We start from the raw sequence: 16,959 nt of genomic DNA on the forward strand, positions 1-16,959 counted from the left end.
TACAGAGTAAATAGTCCCTGACTGTGGAGGACAGATTTCTGCTAAGGTGAAGTCGTTCTGGGCTGAGAATCAGAAGTTCTAGGTTGAAGGCCCAGCTTGGTCATAGATTATACATCTTTTTCTCTTTCATTCTCCTGTTTCTTCCCCATTGGGTGAGGAGCTACGTGATCTTTTCTTACTTATACATTGCTCTACGTGCACACACAGAACTGTACCTGGAACACCAAAGTTCTCAATAATACTTATTCATTGATTGTATGAATAAATCTCCAAGAGGCATTGAATCAAGGTGGTTGAAAGTGTGGCCTCCACTAGATATGTAATCATGGGTAAGATACTGGACCTCACCAAGCCCCAGTTTCCCTCTCTGTAAAATTAGAATAAGAATGATAATGTAGTAACTATAACAATAATTGCTGTGCTAAAGATTATAATTAAAAAACCAAGTTAGCTTAATGTAAACCCCCAAATTTACTAATTATCTTTATGCTTTGCTATGGGATAGAGAGAGAATGAACTTGAGCTTCCAGAGAAAAGCTTGTGTGATTGGTTTCCCTTAGGCATGAATAATCCCTGCCCTGTGAAGAAGAAGGTTTCCTCCCTATAGCCTAAAGAGCTGTTCTTGCAGTTCCTGGCTTCTTTTCCTCCTGTACAGAAGACTTCTGGTTCAGGATGGACAAACATTTCTTGATAGTCTCCTTTCTTTTCTGCTTCATTGTAGGTGAGTCACAGACCTGGGAAGTGGGCTCCAGAGGCAGGATCTCAGGAGCCCTTGGAAACTCTACATGTACAGGAGGTATCCATGGAGGGCTGAGCCTTGACCACGTTTATAAGGGAGGGGAAGCCATTCTTCAGAATGCTCCTTCTGCCTTACGGGCCAACTTTTCTGACCTTTTCAACATTCTGCCATTCCTCACCAGGGGCTCAAGCCTCTATGGCTGCCCCTTCCTACTCTTTCCCCATTCTGTCCCTACCATTCCCCATAATCTAAAATCCTAGCAAGATTTTCCTTAGGTCATCCTTTCCATTCATAAATCTGTATCCCATTTGCTGTGACAGCTGGTCAGTCTATAATGAATAATTTTGTAGTTTGTTTTAGACAGTGACTTTTGATACCCTTATCAGGGAGTTTATATGAAAACAAGTGATTATAGGAGAGGAAATACTGGATGCTCTAGAACCAGAATTTTTAAATTGCTGTCTTAACATGGATGGAACAGGAAGGTATTATGCTAAGTGAAATAAGTCAGTCAGAGAAAGACAGACACCATATGTTTTCACTGATAAGTGGATCTTGAGAAACTTAACAGAAGACCATGGGGGAGGGGAAGGGGAAAAAAAGTTACAGAGAGGGAGGGAGGCAAATCATAAGAGACTCTTGGGTACTGAGAACAAACTGTGGATTGATGGGGGGTGGGGGAGAAAGGAAAGTGGGTGATGGGCGTTGAGGAGGTCACTTGTTGGGATGAGCACTGGGTGTTGTATGGAAACCAATTTGTCAATAAATTATATTAAAAAATAAAACAAGAACAATTATTTCTCACTAAAATTTTTTAAAAAATTGCTGGTTTTTTTTTTTCAACGTTTATTTATTTTTGGGACAGAGAGAGACAGAGCATGAACCGGGGAGGGGCAGAGAGAGAGAGGGAGACACAGAATGGGAAACAGGCTCTGAGCCATCAGCCCAGAGCCTGACGCGGGGCTCGAACTCACGGAGTGCGAGATCGTGACCTGACTGAAGTCGGACGCTTAACCGACTGCGCCACCCAGGCGCCCCAAAAATTGCTGTTTTAAAATCTCTGTACCTTTGGTTACTCATCTGAGAAATGGGGAAATACTTACTTACGAGTCTCTTGTGATGATTAAATCAGATGCAAAGTGAGAAAGCATGGCCCAAATCAGATGCTCAATAAATGCTACTTTCCTTTCTCACCTAGGTGCACCAGGGAGAGGTTTTCTGTTTGTTTTATTAAACCTGTATTTCTGATTAGGTTATCCCACAATACCATGGGAAGTGTAACTAATATGTTGTAATTCATGAGGACTTTACATACATTCAATTCAAAGTTCAAAATTACAGAGTATATTACCTCATAATATCTAAGTGGCGAATGTTAGTAACCTAGCTTGGGTAAAATATTTTATTTTTTTATTTTTTAAAAATGTTTACTTTTGAGAGAGAGAGAGAGACAGAGAGACACAGAGACAGAGTGTGGGCGGGAGAGGGGCAGAGAGAGAGAGGGAAACACAGAATCTGAAACGGGCTCCAGGCTCTGTCAGCACATGGCCCGACATGGGGCTCGAACCCACGAACTGAGAGATCATGACCTGAGCGGAAGTCGGACGCTCAACCGACTGAGCCACCCAGGCGCCCCTTGGGTAAAATAGTTTAAAGCATTCACCCTCATTATTACACTCCCACCTATCTACAGTGCTGCCAAGTTGGCCAGGCCATCATTAATAGAACCGTTTTAAAGCTGGAAAAACCAAAGTCATGGGGGCTAAATCTTTGCTCTGAGTTACCTAGGTTAAAACGGCTAAAACAGGGATCGGAAGAATCCTTTTATACTCAAAATCGCATTTCTCTGTGATACGAAGTTGGTGAGAGCTCCAACTGCTTACTACCTGCTATTCTACCCACCACCAGCTCCTCATCCACCGCCCCCACCCCCGTCACCCCTACTCCTCCACCCTCCACAATCAGGTCTAGATAATTCCAGCTCCTTCCAAAGTGTCCCTGGTCTGACACCAGCTCTACACTCTCCAGCAGTGACACCTCTGAAGTGCGTAACGTGCCACCTTCGCACACGGACAGATCGCTGTAGAAGAGGCTTTGGTTCCTGTATTGCTCAGACGTTTGAGTCGTGCATGTCTTTAAAGATCTTCCAGGGTAAGTTAGAGGGCCAGTAGAGGTACCGTGAAAATCTTAGAAAATTCTTAGGAGAGCACTTCAGCGATTTTGTATCTCAGACTACGGCCCGTCTAGGAGAGGAACCGACGAGCAGAATGCCTCTGAGCTCAGGTCCCTGTGCGTGCAGACAGAAGAGGATTGGGGGAAATGAGACAGGAGGAAGAAGACGGGGGCCCTATATTCCCAACGAAATGGACCAGATTCTAACTCTGAAGACACTAAAGCACTAGTTGCTAACTACCAGGAAAGGAAATGAAACAGCTATATAGAGTTGTAGGGACCTCAGGCGAACGAACATGAAGGGGGCCGGTGGTTTCTACATCTCCCTGCCTCAGTCCTCATGGTACTGATACGCTGTGAAGCCATCCCTAAACCCACCCTGATGCCTAATTAAATTTCCACGGGCAGGAATAGTGCCTGGTTTGACTTGTCTTTAGAAAACTTAGATCACTGACTTATTTTCTATGTTCTTTCTTATTACAGATAACATTCTGCAGTTATCATATATGGTGTGTCAGAAATTCTGCAGAGACTTGACATTTGATTTCCACAATCGGACTTATGTTCATAAATGTTGCAGATACAATTATTGTAACATCGAAATCTAAGATATTTGCCCTCCCGAGGCCTCACTCTGAAGTGTTGATGTTTCTCACCCTTCATACCCTGCCTGCCCTTGCTTTTTTGCCTTGTCTGTCTTGTAAGTACCCCAGCTGTCTCTTTAATTCAGTGTCACCCTTCCTGGCACCTCCAGCTCGGTTTCTATCTCAGTCAGAGGATGATGTTTCTGAACAACAGACCTCTCCCATGACAGGGATTGGCATTTCTATACTCAAGAATCCTGTCCCAAGAGGCTCTGTACAGCGAAATTTAAAACAAGACTGTTCCCAAACCCTATGATCAGCTAAGATAGTTGAGGTGGGCTAGAAGCACTTCAGCTGAACATTCACAAATACTTTTGTCTTAAACTCCCATTTTTGTCATTACTATAATTAAGCAGAAATAGCAGCAAAATGGATGGTGGACACTTGAGATTTTCCTCTACAGACACAATCTTATTTTCCAAGTGGACAGTGTTCACTTCAAACCCAGTCATGATTTTCTTGGCACCTGCAAAGTACACCTGTATACAACGTTAGTATGAAGGAGAAAATAAGGAAATTCCTGCCACTGTGATATTCATAGCTCACACATGGCCACTTGTAGGTCTGTTAATATGTAGTCCAGATACATCACAACTGTCCTTTCTTCTCTTTCCTCTCCTAATCTTTCTCTGCTGCTTCCCTCTATGTTACAATATGCAAAAGGAACCAATTCAAACTGGATTATAAATTGAATAGGAAAAGTACCCAATAAAACTAGAAGAAAGCATAGCATGCATTTATAACTTTGGAATAGGCAAAGGTTACTTAAACATGACCTAAAAAGCAAAATCATTTTTAAAAATTGATAAATTAGACCACATTAAAATTAACAATGTCTGTTCACTAGAATGTATCATTAAGAAAGTAAAAAGGCAAGTTAAAGACTTGGAAGATATTTGCAATACTTATATCCTCCATAGAACTTGTATCCAGAATGCAAAAATAATTCTTACAAAAAGCTGAGGGACTTTATTATTTTTTTTTAATATATGAAATTTACTGTCAAATTGGTTTCCATACAACACCCAGTGCTCATCCCAAAAGATGCCCTCTTTAATGCCCATCACCCACCCTCCCCTCCCTCCCACCCCCATCAACCCTCAGTTTGTTCTCAGTTTTTAAGAGTCTCCCATGCTTTGGCTCTCACTGAGGGACTTTATTACCACTAGACCTGACTTGCAAGAAATGCTGAAAAGAGTTATTTAAGCTGAAATGAAAAGATGCTAATCAATGGCATGAAAACATACAAAAATACACAATACACTGCTTTAGCTTCATGTACAGTCAGGCCTAGAAAATTCTAATAGGATGGTGTGTTAACCACCTAACTATATAGTACAAAGGGCAAAAGGGAAACCATTAGTATAATTGTAGCTCCTGTAATTATTAATAAATACACAATATAAGAGATAAATAATAACCTCAAAATAAAAGGGGGGAAGCTTTGTTAGACAATCAAAGGTAAATTACCATCAGCTTAAACTGGACTATTTAATCTACTTGACACTTGATCTCCACCATCAGACTTAGGTGCAAAAATGATGTAACTACAATTATTGTAACTTCAATAAGACTCATGGTAAGCACAAAGCAAAAACCTAGAGTAGATGCATAAAAGCTAAACAAAGGGGAGAAAGAGCAAACGACCATGGAAAATATCAATTTGCAAAGACAGGCAGAGACAGAGCGAAGAAAGAAACAAAATAGACACAAAACAACCAGAAAACAGTCAATAAGATAGCATTAGTAAGTCCTTACATATCCATAACAACTCTAAATGTAAATGGATCGAATTCCCCGGTCAAAAAAGGGCACAGAGAGGCTGAATGGATAAAACAAGATCCAGCTGTATGCTGCCTATAAGAGGTTCCCTTCAGTTTTAAGGACACACGTAGGCTCAAAGTGAAAGCATGGAAAAATGATATTCCATACAAGCGGAAACCAAAATAAAGCAGGGTAGCTACACTTATATCACACAAAACAGATTTTAAGCCAAAAATAGTAATAAGAGGAAAAGTAGGTCAATATATAATGATAAAGGAGCTAATTCACCAAAAAGATATGATAGACAATGACACAATAGTATCAGGAAACTTCAATACTCCACTTTCAGCAATGGATAGATCATCCAGACAGAAAATCAACGAGTAAACAATGGACTTGAAGCATACCTTAGACCAAATGGACCTAATGGACATTTGTAGAACATTCTATCCAACAGGGACAGAATACACATTCTTCTCAAGTGCACATGTAACATTCCCCAGGATAGATCATATAATGGGACACAAAACAAGTCCTAGCAAATTTAAAAAGATTGAAATCATACCAAGTATCTTCTGACCACAAGGCTATGAAACCAGAAATCAATAACAAGAAGAAACTGAGAAATCTACAAACATGGAAGTTAAATCACACACTCCAGAACAACCAATGGTTCAAAGAAGAAATCAAAAGAAAAAATAAGATATATACATACATACATATATATGTATACATATGTATGTATATATGTATACATATATATATAGGGAGAGAGAGAGAGAGAGAGGGAAGCAAAAATGGAAATACATGGGAATGCAAGCTGGTGCAGCCAGTCTGGAAAACAGTATGGAGGTTCCTCAAAAAGCTAAAAATAGAACTACCCTACGACCCAGCAATTGCACTACTAGGTATTTATCCAAGGGATACAGGTGTGCTGTTTTGAAGGGACACATGCACTCCAATGTTTATAGCAGCACATTGTATCAACAATAGCCAAAGTATGGAAAGAGCCCAAATGTCCATCGATGGATGAATGTATAAAGAAGATGTGGTATATATATACAATGGAGTATTACTCGACAATCAAAAAGAATGAAATCTTGCCATTTGCAACTATGTGGCTGGAACTGGAGGGTATCACACTAAGCGAAATTAGTCAGTCAGAGAAAGACAAAAATCATATGATTTCATTCATATGAGGACTTTAAGGGACAAAACAGATGAACATAAGGGAAGGGAAACAAAAATAATATAAAAACAGGGAGGGGGACAAAACAGAAGAGACTCATAAGTATAGAGAACAAACTGGGGGTTACAGGAGGGGTTGTGGGAGGGGGGATGGGCTAAATGGGTAAGGGGCACTAAGGAATCTACTCCTGAAATCACTGTTGCACTGTATGCTAACTAATTTGGATGTAAATTTTATTTATTTATTTATTTTAATTTTTTTTTCAACGTTTATTTATTTTTGGGACAGAGAGAGACAGAGCATGAACGGGGGAGGGGCAGAGAGAGAGGGAGACACAGAATCGGAAACAGGCTCCAGGCTCCGAGCCATCAGCCCAGAGCCTGACGCGGGGCTCGAACTCACGGACCGCGAGATCGTGACCTGGCTGAAGCCGGACGCCCAACCGACTGCGCCACCCAGGCGCCCCGGATGTAAATTTTAAAAATAAAATTTAAAAAAATCGAAACACAACATACCAAAACCTATGATATGCTACAAAAGCAGTACTGAGAGGGAAGTTATAGCAATAAATGCATATATTCAGAAAATATATATCAAATAAACAACCTAACTTTATACCTGAAAGAACTAGAAAAAACAAAACAAAATAAGCCCACAGCTAGCAGAAGCAAGGAAGTAGCAAAGATCGGAATAGAAATAAATAAAACAAAGACAAGAAAAACAATGTTAAAAATCAACAAAACTAAGATCTGCTTTTTCAAAAAAATAAACAAATTGACAAACCATTAGGTAGGCTAACTAAAAAGAGAGAGAGAGAGAGAGAAGATTCAAATTATAAAATCAGAAATGGAAGAGGAGACATTACACTGATAACACAAAATAAGAATTATAACAGACTACTAAGAACAATCATATGCCAACTAATTGATTAACCTAGGAGAAATGGATCAATTGCTAGAAACATACAACCTACCAAGACTGAATCAGGGAGAAATGAAAATCTGAATAGACCAATGATGAGTAAGGAGATTGAGTCACTAATCAGAATCCTTCCAACACAGAAAACTCCTGGATCAGATGGCTTCACCAGCAAATTCTATCAAACATTTAAAGAAGAATTAACATTCTTGCAGTTTGTGGGTTCGAGGCTTGCATCAAGTTTTGTGCTGACAGCTCAGAGCCTGGAGCCTGCTTTGGATTCTGTGTCTCCCTCTCTGTCTGCCCCTCCCCTGCTCACACTCTGTCTCTCTCGCTCAAAAATAAACAAAGATTTGGGGTGCCTGGGTGGCTCAGTTGGTTAAGCTTCTGACTTCGGCTCAGGTCATGATCTCGCGGTGTGTGAGTTCAAGCCCTGCCTGGGGCTCTGTGCTGACAGCTCAGAGCCTGGAGCCTGCTTCAGATTCTGTGTCCCCCTCTCTCTCTGCCCCTCCCCTGCTCATGCTCTGCCTCTCTCTCTGTCAAAAATAAATAAACATTAAAAAAAAAATTTTTTTTTTTTTTTTTTTAATTAAAAAAGGGGCACCTGGGTGGCTCAGTTGGTTGAGCGTCCGACTTTGGCTCAGGTCATGATCTCACGGTTTGTGACTTCCAGCCCTACGTCGGACTCTCTGCTGACAGCTCAGAGCCTGGACCCTGCTTCAGATTCTGTGTCCCCCTCTCTCTCTGCCCCTCCCCTGCTCATGCTCTGTCTCTCTCTCTGTCAAAAATAAATAAACATTAAAGAAAAATTTTAAAGAAGAATTAACATCAATGTTCATACTCTTTCAAAAAATTAAAAGGAGGGAACATTTCTAAATTCATTTTACAAGGCCAACATTATCCTGATCCCAAAGCCAGATAAAAACATTATTAAAAAACTATAGGCCAATATCCCTGGTAAATATAAAAATCTCAACAAAATATTAGCAAATTCAATGACATATTGAAAGGATTAATCACCGTGACCAAAGGGGATTTATGTCTGGGATCCGAGGATGGCTCAACATATGCACATCGATAAATCTGATATACCACATTGGTAGAATAAAAAATTAAAATCATATCATCATCTCAGTAGATGCAGAAAAGCATTTGACAAAATATAACAACATTTCATGAGAATAAAATCATCAAAGAAATGGTTATAGGGGAAATATACCTCAACATAATAAAACCTATATATAACAAGCCCACATGGGGCGCCTGGGTGGTGCAGTCGGTTAAGCGTCCGATTTCAGCCAGGTCACGATCTCGCGCTCCGTGGGTTCGAGCCCCGCGTCGGGCTCTGGGCTGATGGCTCAGAGCCTGGAGCCTGTTTCCGATTCTGTGTCTCCCTCTCTCTCTGCCCCTCCCCCGTTCATGCTCTGTCTCTCTCAGTCCCCAAAAAAATAAATAAACGTTGAAAAAAAAAAAAGCCCAGTTAACATTATACATACAATGAAAAGTTGAAAGCTTTTCCTCTAAGATCAGGAACATGACAAACGTGCTCACTCTCACCACTCTTATTCAAGATATACTGGAAGTCCTAATCATAGTAATTAGGCAAGAAAAATAAACAAAAGATGAGAAAGGAAGAAGCAAAATTGCCATTATTTGCAGATAATACGAACATTATACAGAAAACTCTGGAGATGTAACCAAAAAGCTACTGGAACTAAGCAACAAATTCAGGGGAATTGGCGGATATAAAATCAGCACAGAGAAATTAGTTGCATCTGTACAAAACATCTGAAAAAGAAGTAAAGACAACTATCTCCTTCAAAATAGCATTCAAACAAACAAAAAAGTACTTAGGAATAAATCTAAGGAATAAATTTAAGGAAGGAAGTGAAAATTCTGTGCAATGAAAACTACAAGACATTGATGAAAGAAATTAAAGAAGATACAAACAAATGGAAAGATATCCCATGTTCATAAATTGGAAGAATTAATATTGCTAAAATATCTATCCATATATGCAAAGCTGTTTATAGATTCAACACAATTCCTATCAAAATTCCAGCAGCATTTTTTACAGAAATAGAAAATCAAGACTAAAATTTGTATGGAACTACAAAAGACCCTGAGTAGAAAACCAGTCATGAGAAAGAGGAACAAAGCTAGAGGCATCACAATTCTTGATATCAAACTATACCACAAAACTGTAAAAATTAAAGCAGTATGGTACTGGCATAAAAATAGAAGGATAGACCAATAGAACAGAACAGAGAGCCCAGAACTAAACTCTTGCATTTATGGTCAATTGATATTTAACAAGGGAGTCAAGAACACTCAATGGAAAAAGGAGAGTCTCTTCAACAAATAATGTTGGGGAAAGTGGATAACCAGATGAAAAAAAGAAAGAAAGAAAGAAAGAAAGAAAGAAAGAAAGAAAGAAAGAAAGAAAGAAATTGGACCCCTATCTTACACCATTCACAAAAATTAACTTGAAATGTATTAAAGACTTAAACAAAAGACATAATACTGTAAACTCCTAGAGGAAAACATAGGAAAGAAACTTCTTTTTTTTTTTATTTTTTTTTTCAACGTTTATTTATTTTTGGGACAGAGAGAGACAGAGCATGAACGGGGGAGGGGCAGAGAGAGAGGGAGACACAGAATCGGAAACAGGCTCCAGGCTCTGAGCCATCAGCCCAGAGCCTGACGCGGGGCTCAAACTCACGGACCGCGAGATCGTGACCTGGCTGAAGTCGGACGCTTAACGACTGAGCCACCCAGGCGCCCCGGAAAGAAACTTCTTAACATTGGTCTTGGCAAAGATTTTTTTAGGTATGACACCAAAAGCACAAACAACGAAAGTAAAATTCAACAAGTGGGTTTCAATCAAATTAAAAGCTTCTACACAGCCAAAACACAAAAAATAAAATGAAAAGATGACTTGCAAAATAGGAGATGATGTTTCCAAGCCATATATCAGATAATGGGTTAATATCCAAAATGTATAAAAAATTCATACAATTCAGTAACACTAAAACAACTTATGGCATTTATTGAGCACCTAATACATGCCAGGCAATTAATATAAGATCTAATTTCTTTCTTGCAACAACTCAGTAAAGAAGATGCTATCATTTTTGTTTCATAAATAAGGAAACTGGGGTTCTGAGATATTGAGAGTAGTTTAGGGCCATTTGGTGAGATAGTAAGTAACAGCACTGGGGTGATTCAAATTGGTATGTTTGGGCTCAAAACACATCACTCTCTCTATGAATCCAAAGGAAGAAAGAAAGAAAGAAAGAAAGAGAGAGAGAGAGAGAGAGAGAAAGGGAAAGAGAGAGGGAGAAAGGAGGAAAGAAAGAAAGAAAGAAAGAAAGAAAGAAAGAAAGAAAGAGAGAAAGAAGGGGGAGAGAGAGAGACAGGGAGAGAAGAAGGAAGGAAGGAAGAGAAAAAGAAAGAAAGGAAGAGAGGGAGAGAGAAAGGAAAGGAAAAGAAAATCCAATTAAAAACGGGCAAAAGAACGAAATAGACATTTTTCCAAAGAAGACTTCCAATGGGCAACAGATACATGAAAAGATACTCAACATTACTAATCGTCAAAGAAATGCAAATCTAAACCATAATGAGATATCACCTCACACCTGTTAAAATGGCTGTCATCAAGAAAAATAGAGATACATATTGTTGAGAATGTAGAGAAAAAAAGGAACTCTTGGACACTGTCGGTGGGAATGTAAATTGGTAAAGCTAGCATGGAAAACAGCACAGAGGTTCCTCAAAAATTTAAAGATAGAACTACATATGGTCCAGAAATTCCACTTGCGGTTATGCATCCAAAGGAAGTGAAAACAGGATATCAAAGAGATATAAGCACTCCCACGTTTATTGCAGCATTATTTATAGTAGTCAAGCTGTGAAAACAACTTATACTCATCAACAGACTAATGGATAAATAAGAGATGTGATACCCACCCCCCACCATGGGAATATTGTTCAGCCATGATAAAGAAGGAAATTCTGCCACTTGGTGACAACAGGGATGAGATTTTACAGCATTTGAGATAAATTAGATAGAAAAAGCATATATGTGGAATCTAAAAAAGCCAAACTAGTAAGAACAGAGAGTAGAAGGGTGGTTACCAAGGTCTAGGGCATGGAGGAATTAAGGAAGTGTTGTTTAAGGGTACAAACTTGCAACCAGTAGATAAATAAGTCCAAGAGTTCTAATGCACAAAACAGTGATTACGGACAATACTGTATTATAAACTTCAATGTTGCTAAGTGACTAGATCTTACTTAATTGTTCCCACCACAAAAAAGAAATGATGATACTGTGACATAATAAAGGTGTTAGCTAATGTTTCAGTGGCAATTATATTGTAATATATCCATGTATCAAATTGACACATTGTATACATTAAATTTATACAATGTTATGTATCAGTTATATCTCAATAAAATTAAACATTAAAAAAAGTATTCTTGCAGATCAATTTGATAATGAAAAACTACCAAACAAAAAAATAGGCTAAAGACTTAAACAGATCATTTACTAAAAAGAATACCCATACGGTCAATAAGCATCTGAAAAATGTTGCTGATGAGACTGTAAATTGGTACTTTGAAATATATGGTTATCTTCTCAACCTCATTATTAGGTACATCCTATGATTTAGCAGGTCTACCCTATGTAGCGAAAAGAGTGACTGGTCCATCAAAAGATGTCTATAAGAATGTTCAGGGAGGAAACAGGCCAAGAGGGATGACAGAATTAGCATAAACCACACAATCTGGAGGCATAATTACAGCTCTAATCCCTCTGATTATAAAGACTTGTCTTTTTCCTGTATGTCACTGTGGGCAATTGGACAGGCTGTTTAGCCTGTCCAACTTCCCCAGAAAGTATTTCATTCTTTAATGGAAAGTAGCTCACTGGAGAGCCGATGTGTAATTTGGGGCGGGGGGGGGGGGGGGGGGGGGGGGAGGGGTCGTCACATTTCCCTTTCAATTCCCCTATGATAGGCCTCATTGTGACTAAAATGTTTGCATTTTAATCTTTAAAAACTGTAAAGAACTATTTAATAGTTTCATTGGCTGCTACTTTTCAAGAAAGCATTTCACTTAAAACCCTAACCTTCTTGAGCCCTTTAACCATTCCCAACCATGTTAGTCCTACATCATATTAGGAAATGGCTGTAATCATTGTTTCTTGTGCCTTGAGAGCACTTGAGGCAGCTGTTTTGTTTCCTTTGAACAATAACCCACGTAGAATCAATTTTTTTTAATCAGCACGATTTTCCAAATGAAGGGGTTGCCATAAAGGGAAGAGCAGGAGGAAGAGAGGGGAGTGGTAGGAAGAGGTTCATGGCTGCTTTATTGGTGATAACTAGAAAAAACCCAATTGTCCATCAACAGCAGAAAATATAAAATGTGGTATATTTATATAGTGTAACACTACACAGCAATATAAAGACTGAACTATTGCTATATGCAACATTACGGATAACTCCCAAAGGCATAATGGTGAGCAAAAGAAGCCAGGCACAAAAGAGTACAGTTCATTTCATCTATACAGTTGCACTCATATGAAGTTTAAAAACAGGACAGAAGTACCATGATAGAATTCAGAAGTGTAGTTACATTTGAGGGTTATGATATAGGAAGGAACAGAGAAAGCACTACCTCAATAAAAAAAATTTTTTTTCTTCAACTGCCATTTAAATTTTCAAGGACATCTTTTCAAAAGTTGTCCCCTTCATCTGTTTATGTATTCATACCCTGCTGTTTTAATTACAGACCTTCGTAGTTGATTTCAACATTTGGAAAGGCTAGTCCTAGCAGTTTGTCTATTGCTTCTTTTGGTTTCATCAGGTATACACCTTGCATTTGCAAAAGAAAATACTTTTGCCTCTTCCTTTCAAATTCTAAGGCCTCTAATTGCTTTCTCTTGTCTAATTACATTGAGTAATTTTTTAATATTACATTCACTAACTGTAGAGGCAGAGGGCATGTATGCACACATGTGACTGAGGGTGGGGAAGAGGGCAAGGAAGAGAGAGAATCTTAGGCAGGCTCCACACCCAGTGGGGAGCCTGACAGGAGCTCAATCTCACAACCATGAGATCATGACCTAGGCCAAAATCAAGAGTCCTTGCTTAACTGACTGAGCCACCCAGGTGCCCCTCCTTACTTCTTATTTTAGCATGAAACCATCTAATATTTCCCCCATCAAATAAACTACTGGCCTTCAGACTCAGGTATATATCACTTTATCATGTTAAAGACATTCATCAATACCAATTTTGAGGTTTTTTTTTTTTTTTAATGTATGAACAGGTGTTGAATTTTGTGAAATGACTTCTTGTTATCTTTTGGGATGATCATCTGATTTTTCTGTTACTATAATATTGTATTAATTGATATTTTTAACATGGAACCACTCTTGTATCCCTAGAATAAGACTCCCCTGGCCATAATGTGTGGTAAATTGCATCATCTGGACCTAATTAGTCATCTCTCCTTTTTTTTTTTTTTTCAACGTTTATTTATTTATTTATTTTTTGGGGGACAGAGAGAGACAGAGCATGAACGGGGGAGGGGCAGAGAGAGAGGGAGACACAGAATCGGAAACAGGCTCCAGGCTCCGAGCCATCAGCCCAGAGCCTGACGCGGGGCTCGAACTCACGGACCGCGAGATCGTGACCTGGCTGAAGTCGGACGCTTAACCGACTGCGCCACCCAGGCGCCCCAGTCATCGCTCCTTTATGTCTCTGTCCTTTAACCTGCCAGTTCTCAACGTCCTCCCACTGCCGGTGGGATTACCTGCCCAGTTTCCTGACTCTAGGCATGGCCTTGTAACTTGCTTTGGCCATTGGGGATGTTAGCAAACTTAATGGAAGCAGAGGTTCAAAATGGGCTTGGATCTTGCTCTTTATGCTTCTGCCATTGTCATGAATAAGGCGTGTCTAAGCTAGTGGATTAGTCCTAGGGGGAAATGAGCATGTAGAGCAGAGCTGAGTCCCCTTAGCCAAGGGTGACTAAATCAAAAAATTTCCAGATACCCCCTAGACATAGGAGTCTAGTTCATTGAGATTAGCAGAGCTACTCAGCTGAGCACATTGGGATTATCTGAATTCCTCAAACACCGGAAAATGATTGTTTATTGTTTTAAGCCACTCAGTCTTTGAATGGCTTGTTACTCAACAAAGATGAAATAATTCATTCTGTATTATCCTTTTATCTGCCATTGAGATCTGCTTGCTAATACTTTGTCAAAGATTTTTAAATTGATGTTTATAAGTGAGATTTTTATAATGCTCTCTATTACATAATCTCATTTGGATTTGGAGATTAATATTATTTTGTTTAATAAAAAGAATAAGTCTCCTTTCCTTATCTATACTCTGAAATAGTTCTTTCTAAATTGTTTATTTATTTATTTATTTACTTGCTTATTTATTTATTTTGAAAGAGAGCACATGTAAGCAGGGGAGACGGGCAGAGAGAGAATCCCAAGCAGGCCGCATGCGCAGTGCAGAGCCCAACACAGGTCTTGATCCCATGAACCATGAGATCATGACCTGAGTTGAAACCAAGAGTCAACTGACTGAGCCACCCAGGTGGCCAACCAGGTGTCACTATACTCTGAAATAGTTTAAATAGCATTGGGATCATCTAATTTTTAAAGATTTTTTTGGAATTCTTCTGTGAAACCATGTGGATCTAGTGCGTTTTTGGGAAATGACAAGAGCTCTTTTATAATTTTATCTATTTTTTTTTTTAAATAGAAATCAGTTTGTGTAGATTTTCTAATTCTGCTTGGGTCAGTTTGGTAAAAATTCTATTTTCCTAGAAAATTACTTATTTCAACTAGATGTTTACATTCATTTGCATAGGATTATACAAATTAGTTCGAAACTTAATTTTTTTTAAATTTTGTTTAATGTTTATTTGTTTTTGAGAGAGATAGAGCATGAATGGGGGAGAGACAGAAAGAGAGGAAGACACAGGATCTGAAGCAGGCTTCAGGCTCTGAGCTGTCAGCAGAGAGCCTGACATGGGGCTCGAACCCACAAAGTGCGATCATGATCTTAGCTGATGCCAGACACTTCAACGACTGAGCCACCAAGGTGCCCCATGAAACTTACATATTTTAAAAAATTTCCTTGTTTTGGATGTTTATTTCTCCTTTGCAATCTCTAATATTTGTATTTGTGCAGTCTTCTTTTTTTTAATTTTTTTTATGTTTATTCATTTTTGAAAGACAGAGAGAGAAGAGCACAAGCAGGGGTGGGGTGGGGGGTGGGGGGGACACAGAATCTGAAGCAGGCTCCAGGCTCTGAGCTGTTAGCACAGAGCCTGATGAGGGGCTCGAACTCACAAACCATGAGATCATGACCTGAGCCGAAGTCAGATGCTCAACCGACTGAGCCACCCAGGCGTCCTGTGCAGTTTTCTTTTTTAAGTAACAGGTTAACTTGTGATTTGCTTATTTAGATAAAATTTTTAACTCATTTGTTGTACTTACTTCCTGTTTTCTACCTATGGCAGACATATCCTAAGGAATGGGATGTATCCAGTGAGTCACAGCCTTGAATAGCCCTCTCCCCTTGAGCGTAAGCAGAACTTGTGTCTTGCTTCTAACCAATAGAATTACCAAAGGTGATGGAATATTATACATATTATTATGTTTCATTATATAATATAGATTCAATCTTAGCAATTAGGAGAGAGACCTTCCCACTGGCCTTGAAGAAGCAGTCATATTGTAAATTGACTATGGGAATAACCGTGTTGCAGAGAACTATGAATGGCCTCTTGGAACTGAAAGAGGCCCTAAGCAATAGCCTGAAAGAAAACCAGAACCTCAGTTCTACTACTACAAAGAGATAAATTCTTTTTTTTTTTTAATATAATTTATTGTCAAGTTGGCTAAGATACAGTGTTCACAATGTGCTCTTGGTTTTGGGGATAGATTCCTGTGATTCATTGCTTACATACAACACCCAGCACTCAAACCAACAAGTGCCCTCCTCAATGCCCATCACCCATTTTCCCTTCTCCCCTGACCTCACCCCCCATCAACCCTCAATTTGTTCTCTGTATTTAAAAGTCTTTTATGGTTTGCCTCCCTCTCTCTGTAACTTTCCCCCCACTTCCCCTCACCCATGGTCTTCTGTTAAGTTTCTCAAGTTCCACATATGAGTGAAAACATATGATATCTGTCTTTCTCTCACTGACTTATTTCACTTAGCATAATACCCTCCTGTTCCATCCACGTTGTTGAAAATGGCAGGATTTTATTCTTTCTCATTGCCAAGTAGTATCCCATTGTATATGTAAACCACATCTTCTTCATCCATTTATCAGTTGATGGACATTTAGGCTCTTTCCATAATTTGGCTATTGTTGAAAGCACTGCTATAAACATTGGGGTACATGTGCCCCTATGAATCAGCACTCCAGTATCCTTTGGATAAATTCCTAGTAGTGCTATCACTGGGTCATAGGGTAGTTCTATTTTTAATTTTTTGAGG

At 39.1% G+C, this 16,959-nt stretch overlaps 1 protein-coding gene across 1 annotated transcript; it reads left to right on the forward strand.

Moving 5' to 3' along the window:
* The first annotated feature begins 672 nt into the window (after positions 1-672).
* PATE3 (prostate and testis expressed 3) lies at positions 673-3,519 on the forward strand. The gene is made up of 3 exons (XM_047070930.1): positions 673-721; positions 2,768-2,890; positions 3,395-3,519. The coding sequence occupies exons 1-3, from the start codon at positions 673-675 to the stop codon at positions 3,517-3,519; spliced, it is 297 nt and encodes a 98-aa protein (XP_046926886.1).
* Positions 3,520-16,959: the final 13,440 nt, after the last annotated feature.

Source organism: Lynx rufus, unplaced genomic scaffold (assembly GCF_022079265.1).
Source record: "Lynx rufus isolate CCGP_SWC_20201006 ecotype Redwood Valley unplaced genomic scaffold, mLynRuf1.p SCAF_9, whole genome shotgun sequence".
NCBI lineage: Eukaryota > Metazoa > Chordata > Mammalia > Carnivora > Felidae > Lynx > Lynx rufus.